General features: G+C 42.0%; 1 protein-coding gene and 1 long non-coding RNA gene across 3 annotated transcripts; both read right to left on the bottom strand.

The window, feature by feature from the left end:
• Nucleotides 1–96: 96 nt before the first annotated feature.
• Nucleotides 97–2,328, bottom strand: LOC147754676 (uncharacterized). Its single transcript, XR_015316957.1, has 2 exons — nucleotides 770–2,328; nucleotides 97–398 (listed from the first exon to the last, which is right to left on the bottom strand). It is a non-coding gene; the product is annotated as an uncharacterized LOC147754676 (long non-coding RNA).
• Nucleotides 2,329–3,003: 675 nt separating this feature from the next.
• LOC111254468 (LHFPL tetraspan subfamily member 6 protein-like) lies at nucleotides 3,004–27,656 on the bottom strand. Of its 2 annotated transcripts, XM_022815343.2 has the most exons (5): nucleotides 25,837–27,656; nucleotides 25,630–25,709; nucleotides 11,952–12,154; nucleotides 3,631–3,944; nucleotides 3,004–3,195 (listed from the first exon to the last, which is right to left on the bottom strand). In XM_022815343.2, exons 1-4 carry the CDS (start codon nucleotides 25,867–25,869, stop codon nucleotides 3,649–3,651), a joined length of 612 nt encoding a protein of 203 aa, XP_022671078.1. In that variant the 5' UTR covers nucleotides 25,870–27,656; the 3' UTR covers nucleotides 3,004–3,195; nucleotides 3,631–3,648. The 2 variants fall into 2 exon arrangements, with proteins under 2 accessions (XP_022671078.1, XP_022671077.1); XM_022815342.2 differs by lacking the exon at nucleotides 25,630–25,709.
• Nucleotides 27,657–27,723: the final 67 nt, after the last annotated feature.

Here is a 27,723-nt window from a genome sequence, read left to right as displayed (position 1 = left end):
AAAAAATCATTCGAAATAAAATTGCAGCATGCGAGTAAGAATTGCCTTAAAATATTTTTTTCTTTTTTTGTAATTGTTCACCAATAGAACTCTCAATTGTCGGCCAAAAAATTTTCTTTTAAAAGCGTGTATCTACATACAAAGATATTTGACGGTGAGTGATCTTCACACCAGGTAGAGTATCGTAGTCTCGTTAGCTATGAGTAAGACGATTGTTGCTCTGGCGACGTGAACGAGGAGATCTTGTTGGCCTCCACGATTGTCTGCTTTATAATTAATCAGTGATCACGGTTCCTGCAGACTTGGTACCGCTAACTTCTGTAAGAACAGTTTGCTTACTAGTGATAACCGCGGCACTGTGTAGAAAGCGTCTCTAATCGTACGCCTATTCTGCACCTCTGAAACGAATGGTTGAGAAGACAGAACGCGACATTTTTTATTATGTGCCAGCTTGTTCAACCCATTTGAACATTTGAAGCCCATTAAACTGATATTTGCCATGTCAATTTTCCCCATGAAGACTATTCTCAATATAAACGTTTCTCAGGCGTTGGCTGATTAATTACTAGTGAGAATTCACGCTTGAATATTTTATTATGGTACGATAAGTTTAGTAGTTTACCTTAACAAAAAAAAATAGAAAGCGATCTTTTGAACGCTTGTCTAGTGACAATTGGAAATCCTCAGCCTCTGCCGATTAATTAGACAGCAAGCCTTCATAGTGCGAAACACAATTTATCCAGACGGAAAACTTGGTGGGGCTAGTTACCTTGCATGTGTCCTAACGTCAACAGCTAACACATAGTTTCTCTTTATCAATCCTTATGATTCCTCCGCATAATTCCTGAGCCCATCTTGTGTTGCCGTATTATCTATAGGGTTACTTAGTAGCTGCGCGCCATCATTGGCATTTGGTATCAATTTTTCGGGATACTGCAACAACATATACCACAAAATCGTTAGCATGATGGTTGGGCTAGACCTTACGTTTAGCAGTCACTATGAAGGCAAGCAATGACAGGTTGGCATCCTTCCATAGTCAGCAAAAGTCCAGCTAACTGGAAATACATTAGCAGAAGTCGTTTCCTACAATTCCTATAAACGAAAGTAATAGATGATCGATGAATAGCTAAGACCAAACAAAATTAACTAAATATGTCCACTCTGAAATGTCGCCAGTAGTAGTTAAATCACTACAAAATCTCCATCTGCTGAACTAAGAGGTTTTCACGCTAATATTCCCTGACACTAGACAGGCTTGAAGTTGTTTCGTAATTACAATGACTAGATAACTGTTGCTATTAGCTATTGTCATGATTCTGTGACTGAGTAACTAATATGCTGAAACCTATTGCTTTAGGCTGAAGAGTCTTCAAGTAATTATTTCACCTGCGCGTTGAAATGGCCTTTTCGGACACGAAGTAAAATCCCTTTTGTACCATGATCTTGACAACAACAGTTCCTATGACGAAAACGCGTCTATCATCAAAATAAAGAGAAGGCAGCCACGCCCCCGAGGGTAACCAAGCTTATCATCTCTGGTTAACTTTTACCCCATTATTATTTATTACATATTTATAAACTATTACTACAAGTTGCATTGGATCGCGTTCGGCCGACCTCGTACCCTCATGTAAACCGATACAGATACTGACCTCGTTGTATGATATCCTGGTGTTTGTTCATCTAGATACAGGAACATAATCACTGATCTGCGTCAAAATATATTTGATCGAAAATGCGCGAAGAAGTCTTTTGGCATAATTTATAACGTGTTAACCAATACGATGATTTGGTTACGCTAAACATTACGTTTGATACTAAACACATCGATACGCGACAGTAAAGTTGTTACACTTGAGAAATTGTTGAACCTAACAACTCAATTGCTAATGTCGTTGAAGGCTTTACGAGCATCGGCTTTTAGAGGTAACAGAGAATCTCGCGAGCCGGCTTCTAACGTCGTCATATGATCAGGACGATGTAACTACATTTGACATCTTGGCAAATCCAATGGCACGATCCCAGTCGACTGGACCGGTTACTATTTAAAGATACTTATAGGACGTCTCGCTAAAAAGGGTTGGCTGGAATCTACTGTGTGAAGAATATCGCTATGTTCAACAATCACTTTAATCTTAGTTTCAATTTTGTCATTGGTATCTACATCCGTCTATCGTTCCGTGCGCAGACGACAACGCCGGTACGTGTAATGGTTATACGGTTGGTTATGTGACTAGTCCTCATGAGAAAATTGATATGATTGAAAAACACCGGTTTAATAGGTTTCGAGTGTTTAATGAGAGCATGTGGGTTGAATGGTATGTAAGGAAAATAAAAAAAGTCGCGTTTGTTTCAGAGGTGCAGAATAGGCGTACGATTAGAGACGCTTTCTACACAGTGCCGCGGTTATCACTAGTAAGCAAACTGTTCTTACAGAAGTTAGCGGTACCAAGTCTGCAGGAACCGTGATCACTGATTAATTATAAAGTAGACAATCACGTCACCGGAGCAACAATCGGAACATCATCATGCACACGTCTTACTCATAGCTTTTGGCACGACGAGACAACGATACTCTATCATACCACATGTTTCCTGATGTGAAGATCAATAACCGTCAAAAATCTTTGGTTTGCCCAGAGGCAACAGATCTATTGACACTTCTGTGTATGTCTATATAAAGATGGACTGAAGAAAAAAAGCGGAAATTGCTTTCCTTGGCATTAAAAACAGTGTAGTATTGCCTTGAAATATATATATATATATATATATATATATATATATATATATATTGAGTATTCCTCCCTATCTGGGAGGAATACTTAACATACATCTAGTTGCGGATCCGATTTCTGTGAAGCGAACGCAGGCAAGGCAGCCGCTTTTAAAAGCTGAGATTTCTCTGAACTAACCCTCCACGCCGCCACAGGCTATGAAACCTCAAAGAGTTTATTATTCGTGGCACCATGAAATGCACCCTAAAGAAACAAAGCTTTATCGTATTTCTTGCAATACGTAACAAGTTTATTTACCAATTTGTACATCTCTATCCAGTTTATATTAACATTTTATTAATGCTACTGTCCGAGCTTTGGCGGAAAGATAGTCGAGAGTCGTTTCAATGAAGTCAGCCATTGAAGTCGTTCACGATATACAATGGATTCCATCATCGACTACGTCTTCATGACACGTCTGCAAAGTTGTTATTTAATCGTTAGTTCTGCTCGATTTTAATTAATTTCATACTCAACTGTTTTTTTTTCCGAACAAGTTCAGTAATGGTTGCTATTTAAAGGACTGAATCAGGATGCCAATCTGCGTAAACGAAAATGCCAGACGTGCAAACATCTGTATTATTGTTCACACATTTTATATTTCAATCGATGTGATGCTCTACTCAGTTTCTTGCGGCTTTCTACCTCATAACTTGGTTTAACTACGTTTAAGGCTTTATTGTGCCTCGCTAGGTTTTCGGTTCAAAATGTAATGAAACGGGTACTGTTTAGATAATACTCGACGCGGGTTAACCCCCAGCGTGGTTCTGTGGACCTTTCTTCCCCCTAAATCCTGTACTCTTTTCAAGTTACTTCAGATCTACTTAACAAGCACGTTGGACAACTATCTTACCTGATACCCGGCCCAGCGTCATAAGCTCTCAGCCGCCCAGGCTCCTAGCGACATCCTGCATAACGGTGTGCTTCTAAGAAGGTTTTTCGTTGATATCCGGTATAGGTAGGAATACTCAATGTCGCAGGCGCGCCAGGCCATAGCGAGACCGGTTAAAGCTAACAGACTACTCAACGAAGCCACGTAGAAGGCCCAAAAAAGATCACATTTTGGACCAGTTTGAAAGGCCGCAGCAGACTCTCCACACGCTTCGCGCGCCTCCAAGTTGTTTAGGCCCATGGCAAAGCACACTAATGCAGCTAACTGTATAACACCTGCAATGTACCAGAGAGGCACAAAAAAGCAAAAGAGATTCGGATTAAGAGATGAGGTGACTCGCGAGAAACGGCCAAAAATATAGTGGCGATCTTCTCTGTTCGGTCGTTCATTTGATCGTTTGCCTTCTTGCGCAAGGTATACATACAGAAACTCTGAAAGGCCACTCGAGGTAACGGCAGACGACTATATATACAGACAGAGGTGCTCGTTTTTAAGTGGTAGCGGAAAACAGCGGAAGTGGGGAATAAAAGGTCGGAGTGAAACAAATGCATATGCATATACGTATACGTTGACGCCCTGACGCCGTTTACGCACGGCAGCAGCTAGATATGTGGCTTAGAGCTAGAAAAAATCGTAGAGTTCGCAAATACGTTACGCCATACTAGCTTCAACTAAGCAGATAGGAAGCGGCGCAGCGCGGCATGCTTTTAGTTTGCTTCTGTCGCTCCTCCAGCTTTCGACTCTAATACCAGCATCATTATTGCCACTGCTAAACTGCGTAGTGATTCGACGTATTGCACGAACCTTCTACGTGCTAGCTAGGCACGTTGCAGCTCGTGTCACCCTCAGGCTAGTTGACACTTTATGCTGCTGTGGCTGTATATTGCGTTGCTCCAGTCCTTTTATTCTTCTTATTCGGATCTGTTCTATCTGGAAAGGCTAATCACTTCAAATCCGGTTGTGCTCCACTTTTTTTTTTTCCTGACTACAAGAACAAGCTCTGCTCATTACCAATTTTCTCACCCAGTCACATTGTAATGGGAGAACTGTTACCTAGGCGACTGAATGGGGGCGTCGACAGCATTGGCGGCCACGATCTCCGGTCGAGACAAACGACATGAGGAGAGCAGAAAAAAAAATACTTGTAGGAAGCGAAACAACGAAACGTAGATGAAACACAGCTGGGAATAACATAACGAGGCCGAAATAACGCAGCGATGGATGAAGAAAGCGAGATGAACCTGTGAACTGCTCTTCGCTTACAAGATGGCCGGACAGAAGCATCTAGTCGACCCGGCCATGCCCACCTGGGCCGCAAGCCAACTGAAAAAGGGAATGGAAGATAGGCTAATCATTTCGGCACTGCTTGCGCTTTTCTACAGAGTATCAGTCAATGTGGCTGGTAAATTTTCCACGCAATTAATGCGGCCGACACCCCTTTCAGCCGATGCTCCTCCAGACCAATCCTTACCTTTTTAAATTTTTTTTAGCCTATGCCTTTGCAGAAATATAGGCAACGCATACGGGACGTATGGCCAAAGTGCTGAAGCTGATATCAGCGCCCGTGCGGCCATAAACACCAACACTTTTTCGTCCCTGTAAGTAGGAAGCTCTGCTTTTACGTGTATATTGACGGGCGCCGTGCGACCCCTCACTCAGGCTCTCTGGGAATAGGCCTCTCCACGCAACCACACGGCTAAGATCGGTTGGTGGATGGTTTCGTTGAATCTCTTGTTATCGATACGATTTTGTGTTTATTGCTTGAACGGGTTAGTAGCGAAGGACATTGACACACTGACACAAATAGTATAAGAAAACGAAAGGTAACGCTTTGTCTTGTATTTGCAAAACCATAGGCATTTCCTTCAAAGAGTTTAAGGGTCGCCTAACGAATTCTGCGTCGCGATGATGGGGTATACGTAATGCGTCTGTGTACGTTATCTTGTGTTTACATGTTTTTGCAATGTCCGTGCATGCCCGCAACTTGTGACAATGAGGCGACGGGAGAGGAGAATATGGAACATACATTTCTGTACCCATGCATACGACCCACGAAATCTACCCTGCCTGCTAGTAGGTTCTTTTGATTCGCGGTTTGTTCCTGCTACAGGTGGATTCCTGTACGTAAAACGCTAGCCAGCTGGCTCGGTTCCCAAGGCACGCGCACGCCGCCAGCGAAGCGGAAACGGCTAAGAGCGACTACAGTTCCCATGTCAGCGGCAGTAGAAGCAACAGCAACAACAACAACAGTAGTAACGGCAGCAAAAGAAAGCGCCTTCCGCCACTGGTTGCCAACCATCATAAAAGAGACCTGAATCGCAGTAGGAGCCGAACCGGGCTCAAAGTGGGGTAAATGGCTGCGTGGGAGAGGCGCAGGGAGAGGGCGGCCTGCCGAGGATCCACCAAAGAGGAATAGAGGCAAGGCGGCGTTAGCGAGGGTTCGTCTCCAGAAAACGTAGAACAACCGCTTATGACTGAGTAGCGCAGAAGCTTTACGGCCTGCTAGACCATTATAGCTTCACAACGGGTGGCTTACCTCGGCTGGACTTCACCCTCAACTTGATCTACGCTGCTGGTGGCAGCCGAAGCAACGGGTTCGGCATTACCTCGTTGGAGCCCACCGTACGCGATGGGTCACGCAAATCTTTATGCAAAGGTTGACAGGCGTACTTCTTCTCCACCTAGCTCATCTTTCTTATTCTTGTCGTCGTCCCGGCCAAACGAGCTGGTAGCTCTGATTCCCTCTGTAGACACTACTCACTATCCGTATATACTACGACCGCTACAACTACTAACCAAGCTGTCTGCGATAAAAACCAGTGCCAGCAGAGCCACAAAAGGCAAAACAGACATGGCCAAAAGCACCGTTCAGTATACAGAGATCATTTATAGAGAGCGCAAGAGAAGGGAGTAGGATGACAATTCAGAGAAGTAAGTGGTCTATTAAATGGTCAATTTAGGAAGAGATAGGGGTGGAGCAGTTGTGTTCAAACTAAAACATAGTTGCAGTAGAAAATAAAAGCCGAAAAAGCCACACAGACAGATAATAGTTACAAGGGGCAGAGCGGGCGGGAATGGCACGTTTCTCTTGTGCCTATATGGTCAATTACTTAGACGTTTTGCCACCGGCGACTAATACCTGTGGCGGAATAAAGCGCAGAGGACAAAGTCACAATCTAGGCTAGATACAGATAGAGAATACACGAGTACGTTAGTAACGCGATTTTCATATAAATATATAGTTGAAAATAAGTGATTTGCTTAGGTAGAGTGTAATCGTAGAAGTCGTAGTGAAGGTTGTGTATATATTTATATGTAAACTGCCGCATAAATTAACTCGATGATATATAGATATCATTGAAGTGCTGAGAGCATGATGACTCTGTGATGAGCAATGCTACATCACTCTATGCTCACGAAGACTGTCGGCGACGACTGAAGACCGCAAATTCGACTTTGTGCCCTCTGATCATTCCCGGCTTCAGCCTGTTGACTGAAACGAGGGACGGGTGCATGCAAAAACACCCTTCTCAATAACCTATACTTTTGCTATTTCGATAAGGGACAGGGACACATCTTAGCATAGCTTCATGCCAGTTTATCAAGCCAGCTTCAAAAGGCAATTTATACATATATGCGTGTGTATCCTTCATTTTCTCAGTCAGCTCATTATGATGATGACGCGTGTGTTATAGAATACTCGGCTTACCAGAATGTCACTATAGAAATATCGCGAACATTGCCCACGGCACAAACTCGAACCCGACAAGCATCTAAGCAGCGCTGATATTTTACGTTGCATCTGTCGTTTTGATTACCTATGTTGAGCATGGCAGTTATCTTCAGTTTCAGTCTGCAGACTTCCACTAACAGTGAACATAAAAGATTTCCGTAGAAAGTATTTGCTTCCACGATAAAGGAAGACAAGGCAGACGATCAGAAGATCTAAGCGCTACGCGCGACTATTGCTGAAACAAAGACGCCATTGAATGAGGCGGTACACTTGGGAGGAATGATGTGGCTGGGCTACAGCCAACGTCAACGTTACGTACGCATCGTGGCTAACAAGGCGCAGGAAACTGAATTACGCGACGGAAACGAATAATATGCAGCAGACCACAATCGCTACGTCAAACAGAGCGTGACAGGGAGAGAAAAGGGAATGCGAAATCAAGCGGCAGCGGAGCGCATGGACACTTCATTTGTGTATCTGGCGCGGCATCATTCTACCAACTGCCATAAAAGAAAAACAAAGTTATACTAACACGGGAGCGAACGGTACTTTGACAGCAGTGTTTTGTTGCGCGTAGTGCTGTGCTTATATGTCGTCGATTGTTTACAGTTGCTGCGACAGTCAAAAACAAAATCAGACGAAGAGGGGAAATGTTTATCGCCGGTGGTAGCTGAATCGTTATCTATATGAGTATTACCAAAAAAGAGCCTTTTGTAGAACTTAGATCTAACATTTCCTCGAGACGCTTATTTGCAATTGCCATTTACGAATCCCAAGCCCCACTTCTATGCATGTGCTATACGTCTTCTAGTTGCTTACATAGTGCCCAGTTTGGCCTTTTTCTAGTTTTGAGTATGTGTCAGCTAATACATCCATTCATCCATATTTACCATATGAATAGTGCCTTTGTAGCGTCGCATCTACGAAGCTAGATTGATTAATACTCGGATGTGGCCACATACAGCGGATTAAAGAGACAACACTAGCCCTACAGGGTTACGTGAGATGTGAGTGTACATTTAAGAAAGGTGTAGTAGGTGCACAGGTAAAAATAAACCGAACTTGTAGTTGACGAAACATTCATTTCAATTGTACGCTTGTTTTCTCTCGGGCCAAATGTCTATGGTTCATTTTTGCGCGGGCAAATTTGACGTATATTGACTTTCATATAATCCATACTGCTTGTGCCGCGATATATACTTTTGCTCTCCGTAGCCGTAGAAGTTACCAGCTGGTCGACAGTAGTGAACGAAGCAGTCCTTAAATTTCCATAGACATCTCCACAGGCCTCGAGACAAAGTTCTGCTTGCAAAGAACGTATTTGCTAAGAAGAGCTGTTCGACAGATTTTTGTGCCTAAAGATGAGCAACTTATTAGGTGATATTGCGTTCTGGCAGTTCGCTCGGGCCGCACATTTCCCTCATATCTTGTCTTTTACTCGACCTTCTTTCTATTCTATCTGAGCCTTTACAGCTACTGGAAGGAAGCACAGGTATCATGGGTGCATGCTGTACCTGTGTTTGTTTAACGCGTGCTTTCGAAACAAAGACTTCCGCCCTTTACAAGCCCTCACCTCTCTCAGTTATTGTACACAACAAAAACAGATTGGCAAAGTACAGTTCAGGCGAAATTAGCGGCTCGGTTGCTCATTGCCCTCTCCACTACATCTCCGCGTAGAATAGACCAGGCCATCGCCATCGCTGCCAAATACACACAGGATGTACATCGACCCTCTTCCTTCCGTCGGAAGCTTTCCTCACTTGCCTCAAAACACCTTCCGGTGCGACACCAGCACAGAGCGCAACGCATCCATAAGGGTCTCCCACGAAACTGGAGGTAGCGGCAGTAGTACAAGCTTTTGCCACTAGCACTCACTTGAGAAACTAACAGAAGACTACGGACGGGACTTTTAACCACCCATCACCAGCACCCGTTTGGTTTCCGCATCAAAGATCATAAGACTGCGTCCGCCACCGTTACTGCCGCGATTCGCATCTTACTATTTTTACTTTCTCGACCGCATCCCGAGCTCGCTGGTAGCGACAAGCAAGGACTCCGAATAACTGAAAAAGCAGAACGAGAATGGCTCGAACCGAAAAACGTGCTAATGGCTGAATAGCGCCACCAGCCTGTAAGCAAAGCTTCTGCACATCCTGCTAGAGCTTTGCGCCAGAACGACGAAAGGTGTTCGTGGTTTTAATTGAAAAGATGGCCGCCACCAACGAGTAGGAAAGTCGCAGTGGTCAGACAGCATTAGCGTTAATTATGATTCTGAGGTGCACTCTATGAAATACTTTCGGACTTCATAAAAGCGGCCTAAAAGGAACGTGCCAGTCATAAGATAGCTGAAACATTTTTTATGCAGCCAAGTAGTAGTATAACGCTGGCATATAGTTTATTTAGGTAGGTGATAACTATTTTGCTTGCCCCTAAGTATATTAAAGGCTTTGATAGAATACGCGTTTTCTAGAAGCTACTCTACAGTTAGCTGTACGATCAATAGTAGACTTAATCAAAAACGAATTCTCCTATATATTAAGCATTCGTCTTGGAATCATTGCAGGGTAAAGAAATAAATATTTATTTTGAATTCAGCCATTTTGTCGACGCTTTTCAGTGCTTGAGCTAGAATTGGCGATCGTTTGCTCGGAGCACATCTTTGTTTATGAGTTGATCATCTGATTGTTTAACGAAGTTCAATAGACGATGTAAAATATCCAACGTCGCGTAAAGAATGAGAAATAGGGTATTTGAGCTTGCTTATAGGCTATAAGCACAAATATAAATATGTGCTTGATTTTAAGCCTCTACGCACCTGCAGAATTCGTGTTGGGTCCCGTAAGGGGCTGGTGGTGGACTTTGCTATGAGACATTATTTCACTTTACATATTGTCTTTCAGGTAGAACAATGAACTTCGGTGAGAGAATGAATCACGCCCTTAAAGCTGTAGTACGCCACGTCCCCAGGAGTCAAATCTAAACCAGTACGCCGAACTCTATGTGCTATAAAAGCACTGGTACCACTGCGACAAGTGAAAAAGGCTTACCAAACGTATGATGAAGACGAGCAAAGATCTATTATTATTATTATGACAAACGATCATGTATATATAATAATTTGACTAGAAAATACATCACTAAGGGCAACGAGTAAGACCCAGGATGTCTCATCGAACAGCTTTGCAATGGGTCTGCCGCATCAGTCCTGAAGTTTGGCATCTGAAATAGCATATCTAAGAATGTTAGGTCTACCAAAGGTTGCCGCTGAGTCCGGAGCATAAAACGTGTCGTGATCGTTGTTGCATGAGGTTTATTGAAATGGCTTAAGCGGAAAAACTAAAAATGACTCTCAAGTGTCCTGCTTTGTGGGGTTGTGGCTGAGTCGAAAGCTGGCGATGGTCTAGCACAATTCGAAGTGGTCACAGCGATAGCGTAACCTTAATCCCAGTAGACACGACTTGAGCAGCGGAGCTTTATACAGGCACTAATGCTAAAGACAGCAGATAGTTTATCATTTGATATATTCATGGGTGGATTGATTGGATTAGAATGGCTAAGTGAAGATATGATAAGTTCACAAAGGTATTCAGGGCTGAAAGACATTAAGTAAACTTTTTGGCTCAATACGTTAACTATATAAAGCTCGCTGCATGGCCAGCTTCAAGAAATCCGTTCGGGGTCGCACGACCCTCAAGCGGATAGATAAGTCACTCGCCGTTGTCCTGCGATATTCTAAAAGGCCAATATCTACATATACGTATACACATATGATCTATTCAAATACGAGGAATATATGTGCGGAAATCTCTATGATTTAGCACTTGCCGAAAAATCCAGTCATTGTAAGTTTAATCCTACTTATAACGATAAATTGCAGCAAGGGAATGGCCGTAATGCTGATAGGCTCCTATAGCTAGACCTTTGATAACTACAGGTACCAAACGGAATAGACCATACCATAAGTAAACGGTCATGGAAAGCGTCATCATTATCGTCGTCCGACTAATTCTCACGAAACAGACTAGACAAGCCAGTAACAGAAGCGCGTTGTCCCGTTGATGAAAGCGAAAAGTTAGCGTATTTTCTGGTCTACAACAAGTGCTACCGATAAGCTGATGCTACGACCTATTTAGAGATCATCATTCATGTTGAGAAGATGTCGGAGGCTTACCCCTGCACACATTTTGCGCCTTACTTGACAATGTACCCCTATCTCAATATACAGTCAGTGACACAGGTGTATGTGCCAGCGATATTTAATTAAACATCCACAGTTACACGGAAGCCTCCCGAAAAACCGGACGTGCTTAAGCAGGAGACCCGCCCACATTGATGACAATTATTTGGAATTTTCATTTTAACCGCAAGCGAACTAGTTCGGCGTAACTATTACGTTTATAGAATAATAGTCATTGTTTTTAGTCTGTTAGAAAGGGAAAGCCGAGGAGTGTCCATTGCTCTGAGATTTGATAGCTGTAATTGTCGGAGAAAAAAAACTATAAATGCTAACATGCATTCATTTGAGTACATAAGGTAGAAGAGAACTTACCCCCAAAAACTTGCGAAGCGCCCACGAGCCTTGCGCTGATCCGACTAACAGAGTTTTCGACAGCGCAGCATAACACAATGATAAAGAAGACCAATAATGCTAACGCGCAAGACGTTCCCGCCAGTGCAACGGCCAAACGCCACCACGGTGATGGAATCGCCCAGAAATTCGCATACCGACCACAGTCCATAATGATGTCGAGTCTGAAATGATGCCTTCGTGATCAACTGAGGAATAACCCGCTTAGTAATATCAATGATACCTTCCTTCGCATCTACCCGCTCGCTGTTCATGCATAGAAGTGTTCGCTCTGCATTTGTTTTATAAGTTATACATAGAGAATCTGCTCAATTTAACCTAATTAATAAAAAAAATTCTCGGGCTATCACACCAGGGATAATACTCAGTATAGGTTATAAAAATACAAACGATGTATATTCTGTTAGGGGAAGCGTGGTGTTTTTCTTTGACCTCATGAGAATATTTACTGGGCCAAGATATGACACATACAAAACAAAAACTTAGGTCATTTTACACTACAATGAACGATGGGGGTCTAATTGCTAATAACAAACCAGAATGGCTCGTCATCACACTGGCCGGAAGTGATCCAAGCAGTAAGTAGGGATGTTGGGTAAATTTAAGCTGAGTCGCCAAGACAAAAATAGCAAAACAAACAATTGGAAGGTCTCTCATCCAGCCGTTGCTTCTGTAATGACACACACACAAACGCATACACATGCATATATACACGCAGAGACACACGGCCCAAGCCAAAGCGTCGGTCCGAAAATAATTTCCGGCAGAAAGAAAAAAAAATGGAGGATAAATAGAGGGACCGAAGTCAAGGTCGAGAGTTGCATGAGCCTTCGTCACACTGTCGGCTTAGTTTTGAACGGAAAGCTGCTGGAAGCTAACCTTGTGGAAACCGACTTAAGCCGACTCGAGGTTGGTGTTTTTTATCCCATTTTTATTCGTACAGCGTAGCCTAACTAGCAATGGGGAACAATCCTGCCGAGCCAGCAGATCAATACAGAAGGAGCAAGTGGGCTAAGGGAAGCTATTGTTAACGATAGCAGAAGGACGCTTACCTACTGAGACGACAATGTTATATACACTCATGCTAAACACTTGAAGATAAGAGTCTGAGGCCTCTCGCGTGCATTATTTCCGCCTCGTAAAAAACTAAATGTGATAGTTACAAATGAATAGCCGAGAAAACCCATGAAGATTGGGTTAAAGCTGTTATAAATTTGCTATTGGTGAGTGATGATATACGACTTGGAATTGTGTGCAGTCCACTGGTCGGCCACTTTGAAAAAGCACAATTGAGAATACGCTAGCTATACATAATTGTGTGCATCGTTGTATTTAGTTGTCATCGGACGTCCTCCTTTGGTCATGAATAGCCACGCGTACGATAAATTTGACAAAAGTTAGCTATTATTTGCCGACCTAGTCATTAGATGGCAGTGTTAGTGAATTTTCTGTTCATTACAGCTGGCTTTAATTTTTTTATCTACAGACATATGTACCATTCATCGGTGCTTGTAGTGAGCTGAGTGAAGTGCCGGACAAAGACCCATAAGAATTTGTATAGGGGTCTGACAGCCATTGTGCATACGATATGTACACACGAGTACTATACGTAAGTGTCAGCCGTTGTCTACTAAGCAAAAAGTGTCTCGGCTCAGAGACCAACCGCTCCATGTATCTACTAGGCTTGCTTGCGTGTTTCTATATACTGGTCATTTCTGTGTGTTGAATACAAAATGTGTTGTTCCAACAATAGTATAGGGCGTTATGTGGACTTCCGTATCGACTCGGGACAATTATAACCAATTCGCTAGATAACGTGTGACGCCCGTGTTAGTCTGCTTCCGGTAAACGCATGGATGTATAGAACCGAGCTAAATCTTAGAAGTGTCTGTTAGGCGACGAACAAAACCCGCAGTTAATGATGCATGACGGATCTATCACAGACAAAATAACACGAATAGATCCATGACTACTCTAATTCCCTGCAATACATGACACTCTTATTCATGGGATTTATATCATGTACACGCTACTATTTTCAGTGTTCGTAGATGGTGTGGTCGACGCGGAAGCAGCATATTGCTCTGCTTAGCATAAACAACCCAAGGCAATCAAGTGGGCTTAGCACCACGTAGGTTGTTGGGTCTGAATTTGGATACGGCTTTGGCTTTAACAAGACCGCGCAATCTTTATCGATATCATGAAGGAGAAGCGTCATGTCGCTCAGACATGTGTAATTCTTTTTTGACAAGGACCCCTCAGTGTCATGGGACCTTTAATCGTTACGGCAAAACAGCTTAGGATTACAGTATATGAGCTTATGTAAAAATTAAGATAACACGCTTTCAAACGATAGGATATACTATAGCATTGCGGATCATGCCTACTAACTGCACAGCTGCATACCTACAGAGATCGAAGTAAAAAAAAAAAGAGACACAGTCACCAAGACTGCGAAATCTGTGAAGAGTAGTAAGGTGTTCAGTACGAATATATAGCCTTCTTACATTATTCCTTTTGTTGTTTCTCATACGATATACGGTATTAATGATAGCAAGCATACCCAGCGGATATACCAGCGTGACTTCTAAGGCCGAAACCCAGCGTATCATCCTGACTCCAGCGATCTGCAGTGCTAGAGCTGCGTATTTGAAGCACGAGAAATTTAAAAGGATTGCCTTGGGCGATATATATTATCTGGTCATCGGTGTGGATCCTGTCAAGAATGACATTAACTGGGTTGAGAATGGATATCCTGAACAATAATGGACCCAAACAAGAGATGTCGAACGGCCAGTGATGGACCCGTTAAGGTTTTTTCTAGCTGTAGTCGAAAATTTTTGTTAGCTGAAAAGGCACAGACCCACTAAATTAGCCGAACCAGTTCCAGAAGCATTCAGTTAATAGGCTGTGACTCGCACAATTGAATACAATGCTATTGAGAATCATGTTTGTAACGACAAATCGATAACTCTCGAAAACAATGCTGAATTTCCTATATGAAGAGATTGTCAAGAGTTGGCTAAAAAAAAAAAAAGTTTAAATATAATTGCTTACACGAATGTTATAGGCCTAGCCTATCAGCTTACTTAAGCAAGCAATCTACTGGTTTGCCATACTGGTATTATTATTACTAGCTACTCAAAAAAAAAAACTAAATTACCTGATGCCAACTTATGGAAGTGACGTAAACAGCTATAACTCTATAAAAAGCGACTTCGGTGATTGATGTTGGAATCTATTCTGCTGAGCCATCCTCTTATGCACAGCTTAACCGTTAGAGCATATAGCATTGGTCTATTCTACAAAAGCAGTCCTAATTTGGCCGTTGCTACAGCCGAGTTATTATCTAAGTGGGGCAGAAAAATACGTGTGACATTATACGTCGGAAAAACATCCGCCCATATGTCGCCGCCACTGCGGCCACTATATTTGACGCCTCAGGCGACAGGCCAAGCTCTAGACGCTAATGCTCTTTCCCAGCTCCTATACACGGGCAAAAGTCGCCTACGTACCACCTTTCCGTTACAGCCTGGCTATTTCGGGGTTAGAAAAACACCTCCTTGTAAAGCAAGCAGCCAGCGACGTCCGTGAAAGTAAACCAAGACTGTCTTCGGCCAATCTGTCCTTTATATATATTAAGCAAACAAGAGACTCCATGATTTTAATGCGGCCCGATTAGTCATATATACGCGCTCACACCACATAAACATACACACTACGATCGAACTAACTGTTTTAGTTAATTAAGCAATAACAAACATGGTGAAGCAGTACCCTCAAGTGCTATTATTTTCGCTCCATAAGAACTAAATTGAGAGGCCTCACCATCTGATTATAGGACTCACTTTTGTCAAACTTTTCGACAGAAAGTAGAACTAACTCAGAAAAATTTACCTCAGGCTACAATATGCTTACAATGCACTATGTTAATCAAGAAGATAAACATGCCATTTAAATTCAAGTATAAACTTCCTAAAATTGTCACCGCATTTTTTCTTTCAAAATTAGATATCAGTTTCAGTATACAAACCTCTCCACTTGCATTCACCCTTTAATTCAAAACAAAAAAGCACAGACCCGTGATTTTTAATTTTTATAGCAGGATTCCTGCAAGCGCACTATGTCTTTTACTACTAATTAAAGTAGTCAACTATAGAAAAAATTTAGTGGGCTATTTTTTACGAAAATTGGCAAATTTTAGGGCGCCGTTCGTGGTGCTTTCTTCGAGTTTGAATAAATCTATTTCTGGAATGTTGATTTTTTTTTAAATCAACATTCCAGAAACAGATTTATTATTTAGCGGCAATTCTAAACCCACGACTTTTTCAAACGATCAATCATCGGTTTACTTGTGCGATTCGATACATACGTAACTGCCTTTGTTGCAATTAGCTAGAAACTATTAAAAAAGACATTTAAATTATTTGCAATGGGATCCAATACTTGATATTAAAAACCCTCCTCGACGCGCCAGTGCCAAACGCCTTGCCACGATTGGTCTCTAAGATTGCTTCCCGCTGAATTTGCAGGCCGCTTCTGTCAAATAACTTTTATACAAACTATAACTGCTCGTTTGATAACATGAGAAAGAGAAACGTACATCCATAGGTAAGACAATGAAACTAATATTTTTTTACCTTTAAACGACTTTGGTATCAATTAATAATACACGCTGCTAATGGATGTACCTGTTTTTTTTAGTCCATGTATCGAATAACCTGTCATGAGCACTTTTTTAGTAATAGGACTACTTCGTAATAGGAGACAGTTCCTGGATAAAACGTGACTCTGCTAAAGAGTACCTATTAGAATCTGTGATCAGCATTATGCGACAATACTGCCCAGATAGACAAAATGTCTTTACAAAAACAACCCACAAATATTTCAGTGAGGTATTTTTAAGTGCGATAGTCAAAGCCTGAGTCACCCATTAACTATTACAGGACTGCAATCATTACGACCCAAAAATAGGGTTGTTGACTTCTACTAGAGTTTTAAAACTGCAGGCCGAATAGAGTATGCTATACTATATTACGTTTAATTGTTCGATATGACAGCCAATTTGATAGACACTTCCATGCATTTGAGCTTATACATCAGTAACGTAACGTTATGGCTCAGTGCCGCTACGCCTTGCATCACCAACTAAGGCCCCGTACATTTGGCGGGTTGATAGATCACTGGCGCTAGCCGAAGCTCAAGCCTAATTAACCTGACCATGACTAAGCATGCTACCGTAAGAACTATGATCTTCATTTAAATCATGATCTCCAATTCGGGCAAGTGCAGGCCGTGGGCAACTGATCCAACTTAATCTACTTTTAACATCCGAATGTCGATCAGATTTTATTAGTCGAATACTTGTAATCTCCTATCCTAACCTCTGGTCGAATATACGAATTCTCGACATATACATGTACATATACACCCGTCAAGTGTTTTTCATCCTCCCTCTTGCTTCTACCACCATTGCCTCAGTTACTGCCGCGTCTGCTTGAAGCATATTTTTGAATGAAATTTGCATACCCGTTTTCTCTCAATAGGTATAGCGATGGCAGCGAAGTTACGTGGTCGTTCTTTTAGCTGAGTCACAACGTTCACTCCAGTTGTTCTTCAGCCAATCCAGTGTCGAAGTCACTTGCTCGGCGCGCATCTCTTCGTTTATCGGGAGAAAAAACTGAGGGATTGCCTTCGCATCTACTTACTGTCCCCCGCACGAATCGCATGAGTTTATTTTTATTTCTGTGTTTGCTTTCAGCCTTTCGAATTGAGAGGAAATTTAAGCCAGCTCAAACATATGTAAAGCCAGATATTTTTTGGATGCAAACAGCAACGGATAAATGTATGACTTAGCGGCGACACTCGTCCTGTTGAGCAGAAAAACGCATAGCGGACACCCTCTGCTTTGTCTAGTTCCAACTGACCATGAAGCCTTTTTTCGCTTCTCTGCATAGATGAAATCAAGCAATATACACAGGTGCATATAAATAGACATGCGAGTACACGATAGACACATGGAAACATATATATGAAATCCATGCGCTGGCTATAATGCATGCACCAGGGCTACCTGGTGTAGACACGAGCCGAGTCGAAAACGAAGAAAATTCTGAGGAGCAAAGTAAAACGCGGTGGCGGGAAACAATTGCACGGTTTTGTGAGCAACAGATGCGTAGCGGCATGGAGTCGGTGAGCGGAAAACAAAGAAGAAAGTCTGCGTAATAAATGCGTACGTTGGCGTGAGTGCTTTATTGGTGGGCGAATGTGCAAGTGATGATTGACCCAGAGCAACAACATTTGGGATGCTCGACAGATGCAAAAGGAGACAAAGACCGAAAAAAAGATTCCCAAATAAATTACTCGCTATTCCTTTACTACGCAGCTCATCCTTTGTCACCGTTGTATCTCTTGCCGGGTCTCCTGGCAAATTCTTTGCGGGCTCAGATGACGGCTTTGTATTTAGAAGCCTAGCAAAAAGGGTTTACAGCCTGCCGCGTCAACTCAAAACGAAGATGGCCTCAATTTTCCCAGTTCTGTCAATCTTTTCTTTCTGAACCCTGCTGCCCCCGCCGGCCCCCTTTGCTTTGGTTTATCTGTTCCTCTGACTCTCTATTCTCTGCGACTTGTTTCGTCCTCGGTACTAGTTTTCCTGCTTTTACTTCGTATCTGTCTTTCTCTTGCGCCTCGATAGCGATATAACCCCGCTGCCACCACTCAAGAGTTCGAAAGTCAGTCAAAGTTTCTCTCGAAGAGGAAGTCTGGGCCGCAGCGAATGTTCGTTCGTGTGTATGTCTTTTGCCTATCGAACCTCTGCAGAAGTGGAGGAGAATGCGGAGAAGTCGAACGGCGGGTATTGGCAAAGAGCCAAAGAAGCTATCGAAAGCCCAAGCAGGCTCTTGCGGTTCGAGATCGGTGCTACTTCCTCCAAACCCCCGACGTTGCCCTTCCATTTTGATTTCTTTGCCCTTGTTCAATTCTTTTCGGTCGACGAGTCGCTACGCGCTTCGTCAGCTTATACCGCTGAGGGTGCTACCAAGAAACTGTTGTTGGAAGTTTTTTCAAGAAAGGCCTGTCCTGCGGCGGCAGCTCCCGGCCGCAGCCGACGACCAATGCTTCGCTCCGTCTGGGGGTCTGTGTCGTGCCGTAGAAAAGAAGCAGACTAGAAATAGTCAGTAAAAGAGAGGATGGAAAAGACGAACAAGCCAACGCCTGCAGAGCGGGGCAAACGGATGTATCCATATAGCCAGATCGCTACTGTTCTAGCTATTGGCCAAATCTAATACGACACAGAGGATAGGACGCATAAACGGAGACGATAGGCAAGACGAGCTGTACAACAAGCAGCAAAGAAGTTCGACACAACGAGCTTTCAAGCACGACGAATGAGATCGGTAACCTCAACGGATGGGAGAGGATCGAAGTCTTCAAGTAAATATCACTGATTCCCGCTAAATACATATATGTTATATATAAAGGGCTTAGCGTACATAATCAGCTAAAAGTAGTAACTTCGATAAACGAAAATACTAACGCAGCGATGTCTTTTAACCTCGAACAGTGATTGTCAAGAGAAAAAATCACTGAGACTCTTTCCCTGACGTAAGTGGATATAAGAGGTATTTTCATAAAGAAATAATAATAATAATATACATGGAAGATAGCATGGTCCATATCTAGTTATAAAAAGCACACATAATCATCAGAAATCGATCATAGAGTCTAAGCTCGCATTCATCCTTCTATACGAAAGCAATTATCTCAAATCGAGAAAATTCGGTTGCTAAGTATTATCGTAAACTGTTCAGATTTACCTCGAATATTACTCAACTTCGGTTTCACGCTTGTGACAATACAATGCCGTATATCAAAGCGAACGGAAAGCATAAAGATAGGACCTAAGAGTGATATTTCTTATCACGCTAGTACTACTTATGCCTTCGAGCTAAATTTGCTGCTGACCAGTCGAAAAATCAATTGTTCACTATCTAATTGACAAAAGCTTATGAAGATAAGAATTCACCCGTCGAAAATAAAGGATCTATTCGGCAAAAAGATTAAAGACGCTCTTACAATAGAAACAGCATCCATACTGGGCTCCGTTCCAACAGCAGGAGCGAGCCCTTCATACCTATAGGATTACACTAGCCTGGTTGTAAATACCTGCCAAGGCAAATCATTCTTGAATTTTGAAGCACAATCCTAACTTTTACTGCGACACGAACCAAATATTCGGTTACTCTTCTATGGCATTGTCCTCGTTTTAGAAATTTAACTTTTGCTCGAATGAGCTTTTAGAAGTTGAATTTATATGTGGTTAAATGTTACTACTGAGGTCTTTAGCTTGCTTCTACGCATGATAGACAGAATAAATTTGGATAAATGTAAATAAGCAGGCTACAAAAGTAAGTTCCACGGCAGAACTGAACGTAAAAACTCAAAGCATTTATTCAGATAGATTGTACGATTCGTCGTTCGACACGAACGGCTAATAATATCGCTCTACAGCTGGAAGTGTTTTAGCTTTTCGTTAACAATAACTATACGGACGCGCAGCCTTCTCCCCGGTCCCGTTTTCCCGTTTATTTAACTCATTTTATTAGTTAAGGTCACCTCCAAACTAACTTAAACCACAACTCGGATACGACGAAGAGTTATTCATTGCATTTACCCTGATCCATACCTCCTTGAAACCCCCTAACTAATCTGTTGTTTCGCTGCAGTTATTTGATCAGTGTGTTGTATTATTAACCAGTCTGATTAGTATTACATTCAGTCTAACATTATTTTATCGCTATCTAATTACACTAAGTTTTTTCGCCTATTTAGTCAAATCTTTAGCCACTGTTTGTAGTCTTATCATTTTGGCGCCATTAGCCTTTTGTTCGGTTCTAACAGACTATCGAGCTCAATTGGAGATGTTTATCTACATAACTATTTGATTGGAAGTCGCCTAAAATTATCGCGCTAATTCAGTTATTTTGCTGCGCACTTTGCTAATGGCAATTATATAATATTTCCCAGATTCCGTAAATCTATTCAATTATCCTCATATGCCCGTTATTATAGAGTTCTTACTTTATTATCCTGTTGTAGTGTTTCCCTACCCTACTGAACTACTTCTTTTACTCTACGAAGCTTATTTTGTTCGAATCTCTTTGTTTTTTTTATGTTTGTATGACTTTGTCGCAGTTAGTCCACTCGTTGTTACGACTGTTCTATTGCAACTGATCCTTCACCATGCTGTATGTATCCTGTTTTTTAAGGAAATACCTGAGGTAGGCCTCAGAATTGCCAATAGAAACAGTTTTCATTTCAGCTATTAATCTCTGGTTTCGCACGTGACACTAGTCCATCTTCGAGGCTTTACAAAATCCAAACCTTCACTCAAACACAAAACCGCTACCGCACGGTCGCCATCATCCCGTTACTTCGCTGATAAATAACGTTCTCCTGTCGAAACGTTTTTGTAATAATCCCCATACATACGTTGCCATACATTTCCAATTGTAACCATTTTTTTTTTCTAAATTTTCACATAGGCATACTCAACGAAGCCTCAACCGTGCAGATTATGATAATTCTATTTCCTTGATTTCGTGAATCTATTCTGTCTCCTAGCCTTATCTATGCAGCATTACAATAACCCCGCTATAATGGTGCCGTTATCATACTAAAATTTTCCTATAGACATTTACGTTTTCTGTCCTAATTGTTCCGCCCTTTCAGTGTAATTAGCCCATTATTACATTGCATATGCTCTGGTTCTCGAGAGATTAACTGATCTCAAGTTCAAACTAGCCAATGAAACATGTACGTTGGATTTTGTGAGAGCCGTGAAGTCAGTAACTTTAACCGTGTTTCATTTCTATAGAAAATGAAAACAGAGCGCCAGGGTACACTGTGCTAGAAACGGAAAAAGCCAAAAGATTAATCTCAACCGAAAGCATAAGGAAAACTGAATTGAGGTTTATTTCCGCGACTGAGAATGGAAACGGTATCGAGCATTGAAGAGAGGTACACACGTGCACTGAATCCGGAAAGGATTGATTCGAAGAGAAAAACTGGGATTTGAACAGTTAAGGTGTGCGCAGTTGCTAAAAATCGTTGGTACTTCTTTGACTCAGCAGCTACTAGCCCCGACCTCCCATTGAAACCCTTTTGCGGTAATCTGGGTGTGTCATTACGTTTTCTTCTTACAGTTTCCCAACTTGTACACTGCCATACTATTTTCGCAAAAATCATTATTCTACCGATAAATGACAAAGGTGTAGTCGGATGTCTAATTTTTCTCATATTGTGCTGATTTTGTAGATGTTGAAAAGACAAACACTATTCTAATATAAAGCTTTTAAAATTGCCAAACGGATGCCGAACAAATAACGAAAAAAGGTCAATTCGTCCAAATGAACACAATCCTGTATTGGAATGAAGGTGTCTGTTCCAAAGCCGCTGTTCAACGGATCTCAAGCGCAGTCAGTCTCGAGATGAACCTCTGCCAGCTCATGACGATATCAGCTTAAAGATACTACTTTTATATGGATCATTTTAGTAACACAAATATGCACAGTTTTCCATTTTGGATACAAAAATAACAATAGATTTGACAACTCTACAAGGCACTAATATATAGGGGATAGACGTACACATGATCTTCGGGATTTAAGCCATAGATGCTTAAGCTCAAAGTTTCTGAGACTGCAATTGCGTCACCTAAGCAAATGTCGGACATTGCCTAAAATTCGGCAGGACAATTTATCGTTATTTATTGGCTTTCATCAATCAACACGTTGATCTATATTCAGATTTAATAAAGTGCTTGCTAGACCCTAAAAGTAATAAGATAGAGTATGAAACAATACGATTCTCAGTTGCTGCATGCTAAATGTTGCCACTTATATCTGCTTTATGGTAAATAACTGCGTAGGTACAAAAAAAGAAGTACTTGTTTTTGACCTTACTATTCGACAATTTTGAAGTCTCACGTGTGGTCAAAATTTAACTGTTGCATTATTTATTGTCGTTTATAGGACCTACTCACTTTTATTTGAAGACCTTGGCCTTTACAGTATCTTTTGTTCTAGATATGTATGTTTTATTTTGAAACTTTGTTGAGTCATCACTCAAAACTCAGTAGAAACTAGAACCAGCCATCTAGACATTTCCGTCCAAAATCTTAATCTGTCGCGCCGACTAGTCTTTCCACAAATACATTTAATTCTAAATAAAAAAAGAAAATACCATGAGAATGCATCAGAAAAACGTTGCGCCTAGCCATCGATGCACCCTAACAAGTTCTTCAATCTACACCTATTCTTAGTAAAACCCACCCATTATTCGACTTGAAAAATATTCCAAGAACTATTGTAATTAAAATATATGTTTTACTTCTACGACATCATCCCATTGATCAGATCGCTCATGTTATCCATGTTGTGCTCTATAGTAATGTTCCCGCTCGCTCGACTGTCTACTGTACGCGTTTCCTTCTGTTAAAGTTTCTCATAGGGTTTAATGCCTTCGTGGCGTTTCTCGATGCTTCTCTTAGCCGCTTTTATCCTTGGGCTCTTCCCAACATCTGCGACAAGATTGCACCCCAACTCCTGAGTACACTACCCGAAATGGGATTGCGTGTATCGCTCACCATTTCCTATCTCTACCGTTTTTTTCTTTTGCAGCTTTATCCGGGAAACTAGCGCCTTCTTCGCTTCCTTCTATTCTATATCTGGTGGATATAACGGATGGCATTGCTCTTTGGTCATTCCTTCAGCTGGTTGGCCGGCCAGTTCGTTCCTCTGGTTGGGTTTGGTTTTTGCACTTTGGCGCCTCGTACGCCGCAGCCATTCGCATGGCTGCCGACCATTTCGATGAAAAGGAAAATAAAAAGTGTGACAGCAAAGAGTTCGCTTCATATCTCGCCTCTCCTGTCTCGCGGGGCTACCGAAGCTGCATTAGGCGGAACGCAACTGCTGTATGGTATAATTGCATAGAAAAAGAAGAAATAGTACCAATGCTAGTGTGAGCAGACGGTAACAACGGCTTCTTTGGCTTCCCTGAGCCCGTGAGAGAGCGGGAAGGGAGGCATCCGAAACACTAGACAGCAGCGAGAACTGCTCAACTATCACAACCTTTACGCTAACCAAACGCGAATCCTCGGCTGGCGATTCCCCCTCAGACGGCAGCAATTGGCTGTAGAATTAGGGTTTCGTTTACGGAGTGAAGCTGTTGATGAGCGTACTGGGACAGGGACGGAAGCAAGAGAACGATCCGCAAAAGGAACCTGTAAAGTGGTGGGGCGGTAATCGAACGGACCGGCGGTAAGTGAGGGAAAGAGAAAAGAGAGTCCCTTTGCAGCCCTTACGTCTATGAGATAAATATTGCTAGAGCAAGCTTTGGTCTAGTTAAGAAACCACCATGCAAAATGCTCCCGGATAGAACCACCACACAACGGCAGGTAAGCAAAGAAACGTAAGGCTGCTGAAGACATGGAAGGGGACTGTTGTCTAGTTTGCTAGACTGGGATCGACATCAACGTGAATCGCGGTTATGCTTAAATACAAAAAAAAAAAATGATCTTCCTTTGCCTCTATCAGTGTGTAAAAATAAGAGCCGGCCAAACATGCAAGCATGAAAATAACAGTATTCCTCGAAGCAATTTGGCGAAATGCAACGACCATCATGAGGTTACCATAATACATAAAGCCTTTAGGGAAGGGTCACATTTCTCAGATGGTTAATCGTGAATATATTTTATGCATTATATAGTAGCACGTATTATCACGAAGTTTTTATTCATTCTATCATCACAATGCTAGCTAGATAAAAATTGTTCGACCACAATAATAGACGAGTTGCCGAGATCCACTGTACGCCAACTCTTGGCTGTATGTATGGCTGTATTACCTTAAATAGAAATGCGATATTTCCCTAAAAAATCTTGGAACTAAAAATCTGTTATTTCTGCTTGAATCGAAATTAGCCCTACTTAATGTAAGATACATTTTCAATAAACATCCCGCAGTAATGTAAAAATGACCAAGTTGTGGCACCTTCAAAAAAATCTTATTTATTTTAGAAATAGGAAATAAAGAACAAATTACTCCACAGAATAACTTTCGTTGTGCTACAGACATAGGCTGGTTAATCTTAAGTATGATTGAGGTTCCCAAAGAGGAGACTGCCCCGTGTTGTTTTCTCAGAAGTTTCTAACTTTACGGCAAAAAATCATGTTAGACGTATAGATGTACTCTCACCGAAGAATAAATCTGTAAGAATCTATGAGAAATCGTCGCATTTCATCTATTGGACGCCACATTGTTTGGCCATTCGTCCTGCTTACAGCATGGTAGAACGAACGCACACAGCCTTGCGTTTCAACTATTTAAACTTATATTAAATAACATCTCTAGCATGAGTGGATAGCAAGAAATGGGCAGGTACAGTATCTTACGACCAACCAACTATAAAACGAACGAAACGCTATATCGTTTATAGTTAAAGCCGTTACTATGCGAAAAGTAACAGTCTGCCTGTTTCGACGAAATCTATTGTGAATTTCTCCAGCCTAAAGAAATGTCAACGCCTTCGCGTTACGTGAAGGTTTGGAAGCAAGTGTGCATCAAGTGTGTTGCTTGCATACGTATTACACAGATGCATAAAGAAGATGAGCGCACATATTGATGATATGAAGGTACTCATTGTCGTATAGGGTGCAGTCTCCTATTGGATGAGAAACAAAGATTCAATAAGAATTAGGATTTTTTTTAATTCTGTATTGTTTCTGGATATCACAAATGAAGCACATAAACGAGTAGCCAAAAAGTTCAATATAACGTCACAAACTTACCTTTGGTTTTCTAACATTACTGGGTAATTGCATCGGCGAATGAGACCAAGATACACTTCTGTATGATTAAAAATCTCTCCGCGTATCCAGTACGGTGAGTAAAAACTGCAGCAAGAAAGTAGTGCATTAGCTGCCGAAACAAAACACCACAATACTCCGATTTTTGTCAGTGGTAGACCCATTTCCCAACAGATGAGGTGTGTCCTCCACTTCCACCGCATTGATATTTACGGCTTAACACTTCAAGTAAATATTGTGCGTTTTTCCACGCTGTATCAATCCTCACGCTATTTGATATTGATTCAGGAAACGTATTCCTGTTAACGTGGATCCTTTTAATTCTTTACTTTGTTTTTCAATCTCTTCCACTGTTTGGACCTCACTCCATTGACTTCGGCTACGATACTCAAAGGTTTTGCAATAAATGGTTAATTATATACACGTGATTAGGTTCAACTGACGCTGAGCGCTGCACTCCACACGTCGTCGGTGCTTAAATAACTCTGCCGTTGGAAAGAAAGTTTTCCTCCGCGGCTAGTGGGAGACTCCGCGGCCAGTGAAAATGGGTGAGGGACAACAGGTGGGAGAGGGTATCCCGACTCCCAGTAGTCAATGAATTCCTCTTTCTCTTATTCCTCTGCTAGGACAACATGGAACCCAACTTCTGCACCCTTTCACGCTATCTCCAGGAGTCGAGTGGATTAAATATATATTGTAAAAATAGGGAATTTTGTGGCTTGTATGGTGGAAAGTCTCCAGAAAAGGAGCAAACCTAAGAAGGCTCACTACATTGTGTTAAGAAGAACTGGAATTAGCTTGTTCGCTCCAAACAAATGGGGGGGGGGGCAGAGAGATCTGACCGACACGGTGCTCACGCACTAGGCAGTCGCTAGGGCGGCCCTATTAGACTGTAACACTGGAAGAAAATGAGTAGGGAGACTGCTATGTCGTAACGATAGCAGTGGTGGTTGGTAACAACTGACCAGGTGAATGTGTAAGGAGTGAGTCACACCAGTCCGTTGTGAATGATGCGACGAATTGGTCCTACTCGGTGCATACGGCTACCGGATCATTGCAATTCATTGGCAAGCTAATCATCGACAAACATAATATGAAATTGTAATCGATGTATTTTAAAAGCGGGCCTACAGCCTGCTCACCAAACTACCAGCTTGCCATGGGCGCCACTCTCACAAAAGACACATGGACACTTAGCAGCTGAAGATTTATTAATAACTGCCATAGGCTCACACATGTAACACCGTAAACTAAGGGTGACAGCCCAGCCGGGGAGCCCATTATTTTTCTGGCGCAATTGACGAGGTCGCACCCTTCTTTCAGGCAGGCATAGATGGCGTTACAGAGCAACAAAATCCCTATTAGACATGTAACATGGCCCAGAAGTTCCATCCTACACAATACAATTTGCGCCACCACTTATTTATCGGGTTTGCAGAGCTTGAGAAGTATACCCGTCTCCTCATGTGTCGTGCTGGATGAGAATATTAAACTGAAAACTACGATGAGCTATGTAGCGGAGAGTAAAGAGCAAAATCATGTGCCGTGCCATATGCGATTTTCTCAAAATTTGTTTGTAGAAAATTAAGCGACAGGCGTTGAAAAATTAAATAAGTTAATACGTACCACGTGACGAATTATTAATAATATCCCTGGAAAGGGGTTAGCTAAACGTTTATACTTGGTAAACTCGATGCATGCAGCCGTCCTACAATGAGCTTAAGCGTTTCGATAACGAGAAGCAAATCTCACTATCACTTTGGAGCTCCCACTTCTATTGATGCGAAATAGACAGTGTGCATGTTACTATATTTGTTTCTGAGTAACTTCTGCAATTTGTGAAAATATATTGCGCTTCGAAGGTAATTA

The sequence above is a fragment of the Varroa destructor genome, unplaced genomic scaffold (assembly GCF_002443255.2).
Source record: "Varroa destructor unplaced genomic scaffold, Vdes_3.0 BEIS01000007.1, whole genome shotgun sequence".
In the NCBI taxonomy this organism is placed as follows: Eukaryota; Metazoa; Arthropoda; class Arachnida; order Mesostigmata; family Varroidae; genus Varroa; species Varroa destructor.
Note: the sequence above shows the minus strand (reverse complement) of the source record. Positions and strands in the feature narration are given on the sequence as shown.

What these genes read in the sequence shown, in the direction of transcription:
- LOC111254468 (XM_022815342.2), bottom strand. Translation starts at nt 26,057, where the DNA reads ATGCGGTGGAAGTGGAGGACACACCTCATCTGTTGGGAAATGGGTCTA. An exon ending in GTAATGTTAGAAAACCAAAG is followed by an intron (nt 12,155 to 25,836) that starts GTAAGTTTGTGA and finishes GCATCATTTCAG; the next exon opens with ACTCGACATCATTATGGACT. An exon ending in CGCTTCGCAAGTTTTTGGGG is followed by an intron (nt 3,945 to 11,951) that starts GTAAGTTCTCTT and finishes GGTACATTGCAG; the next exon opens with GTGTTATACAGTTAGCTGCA.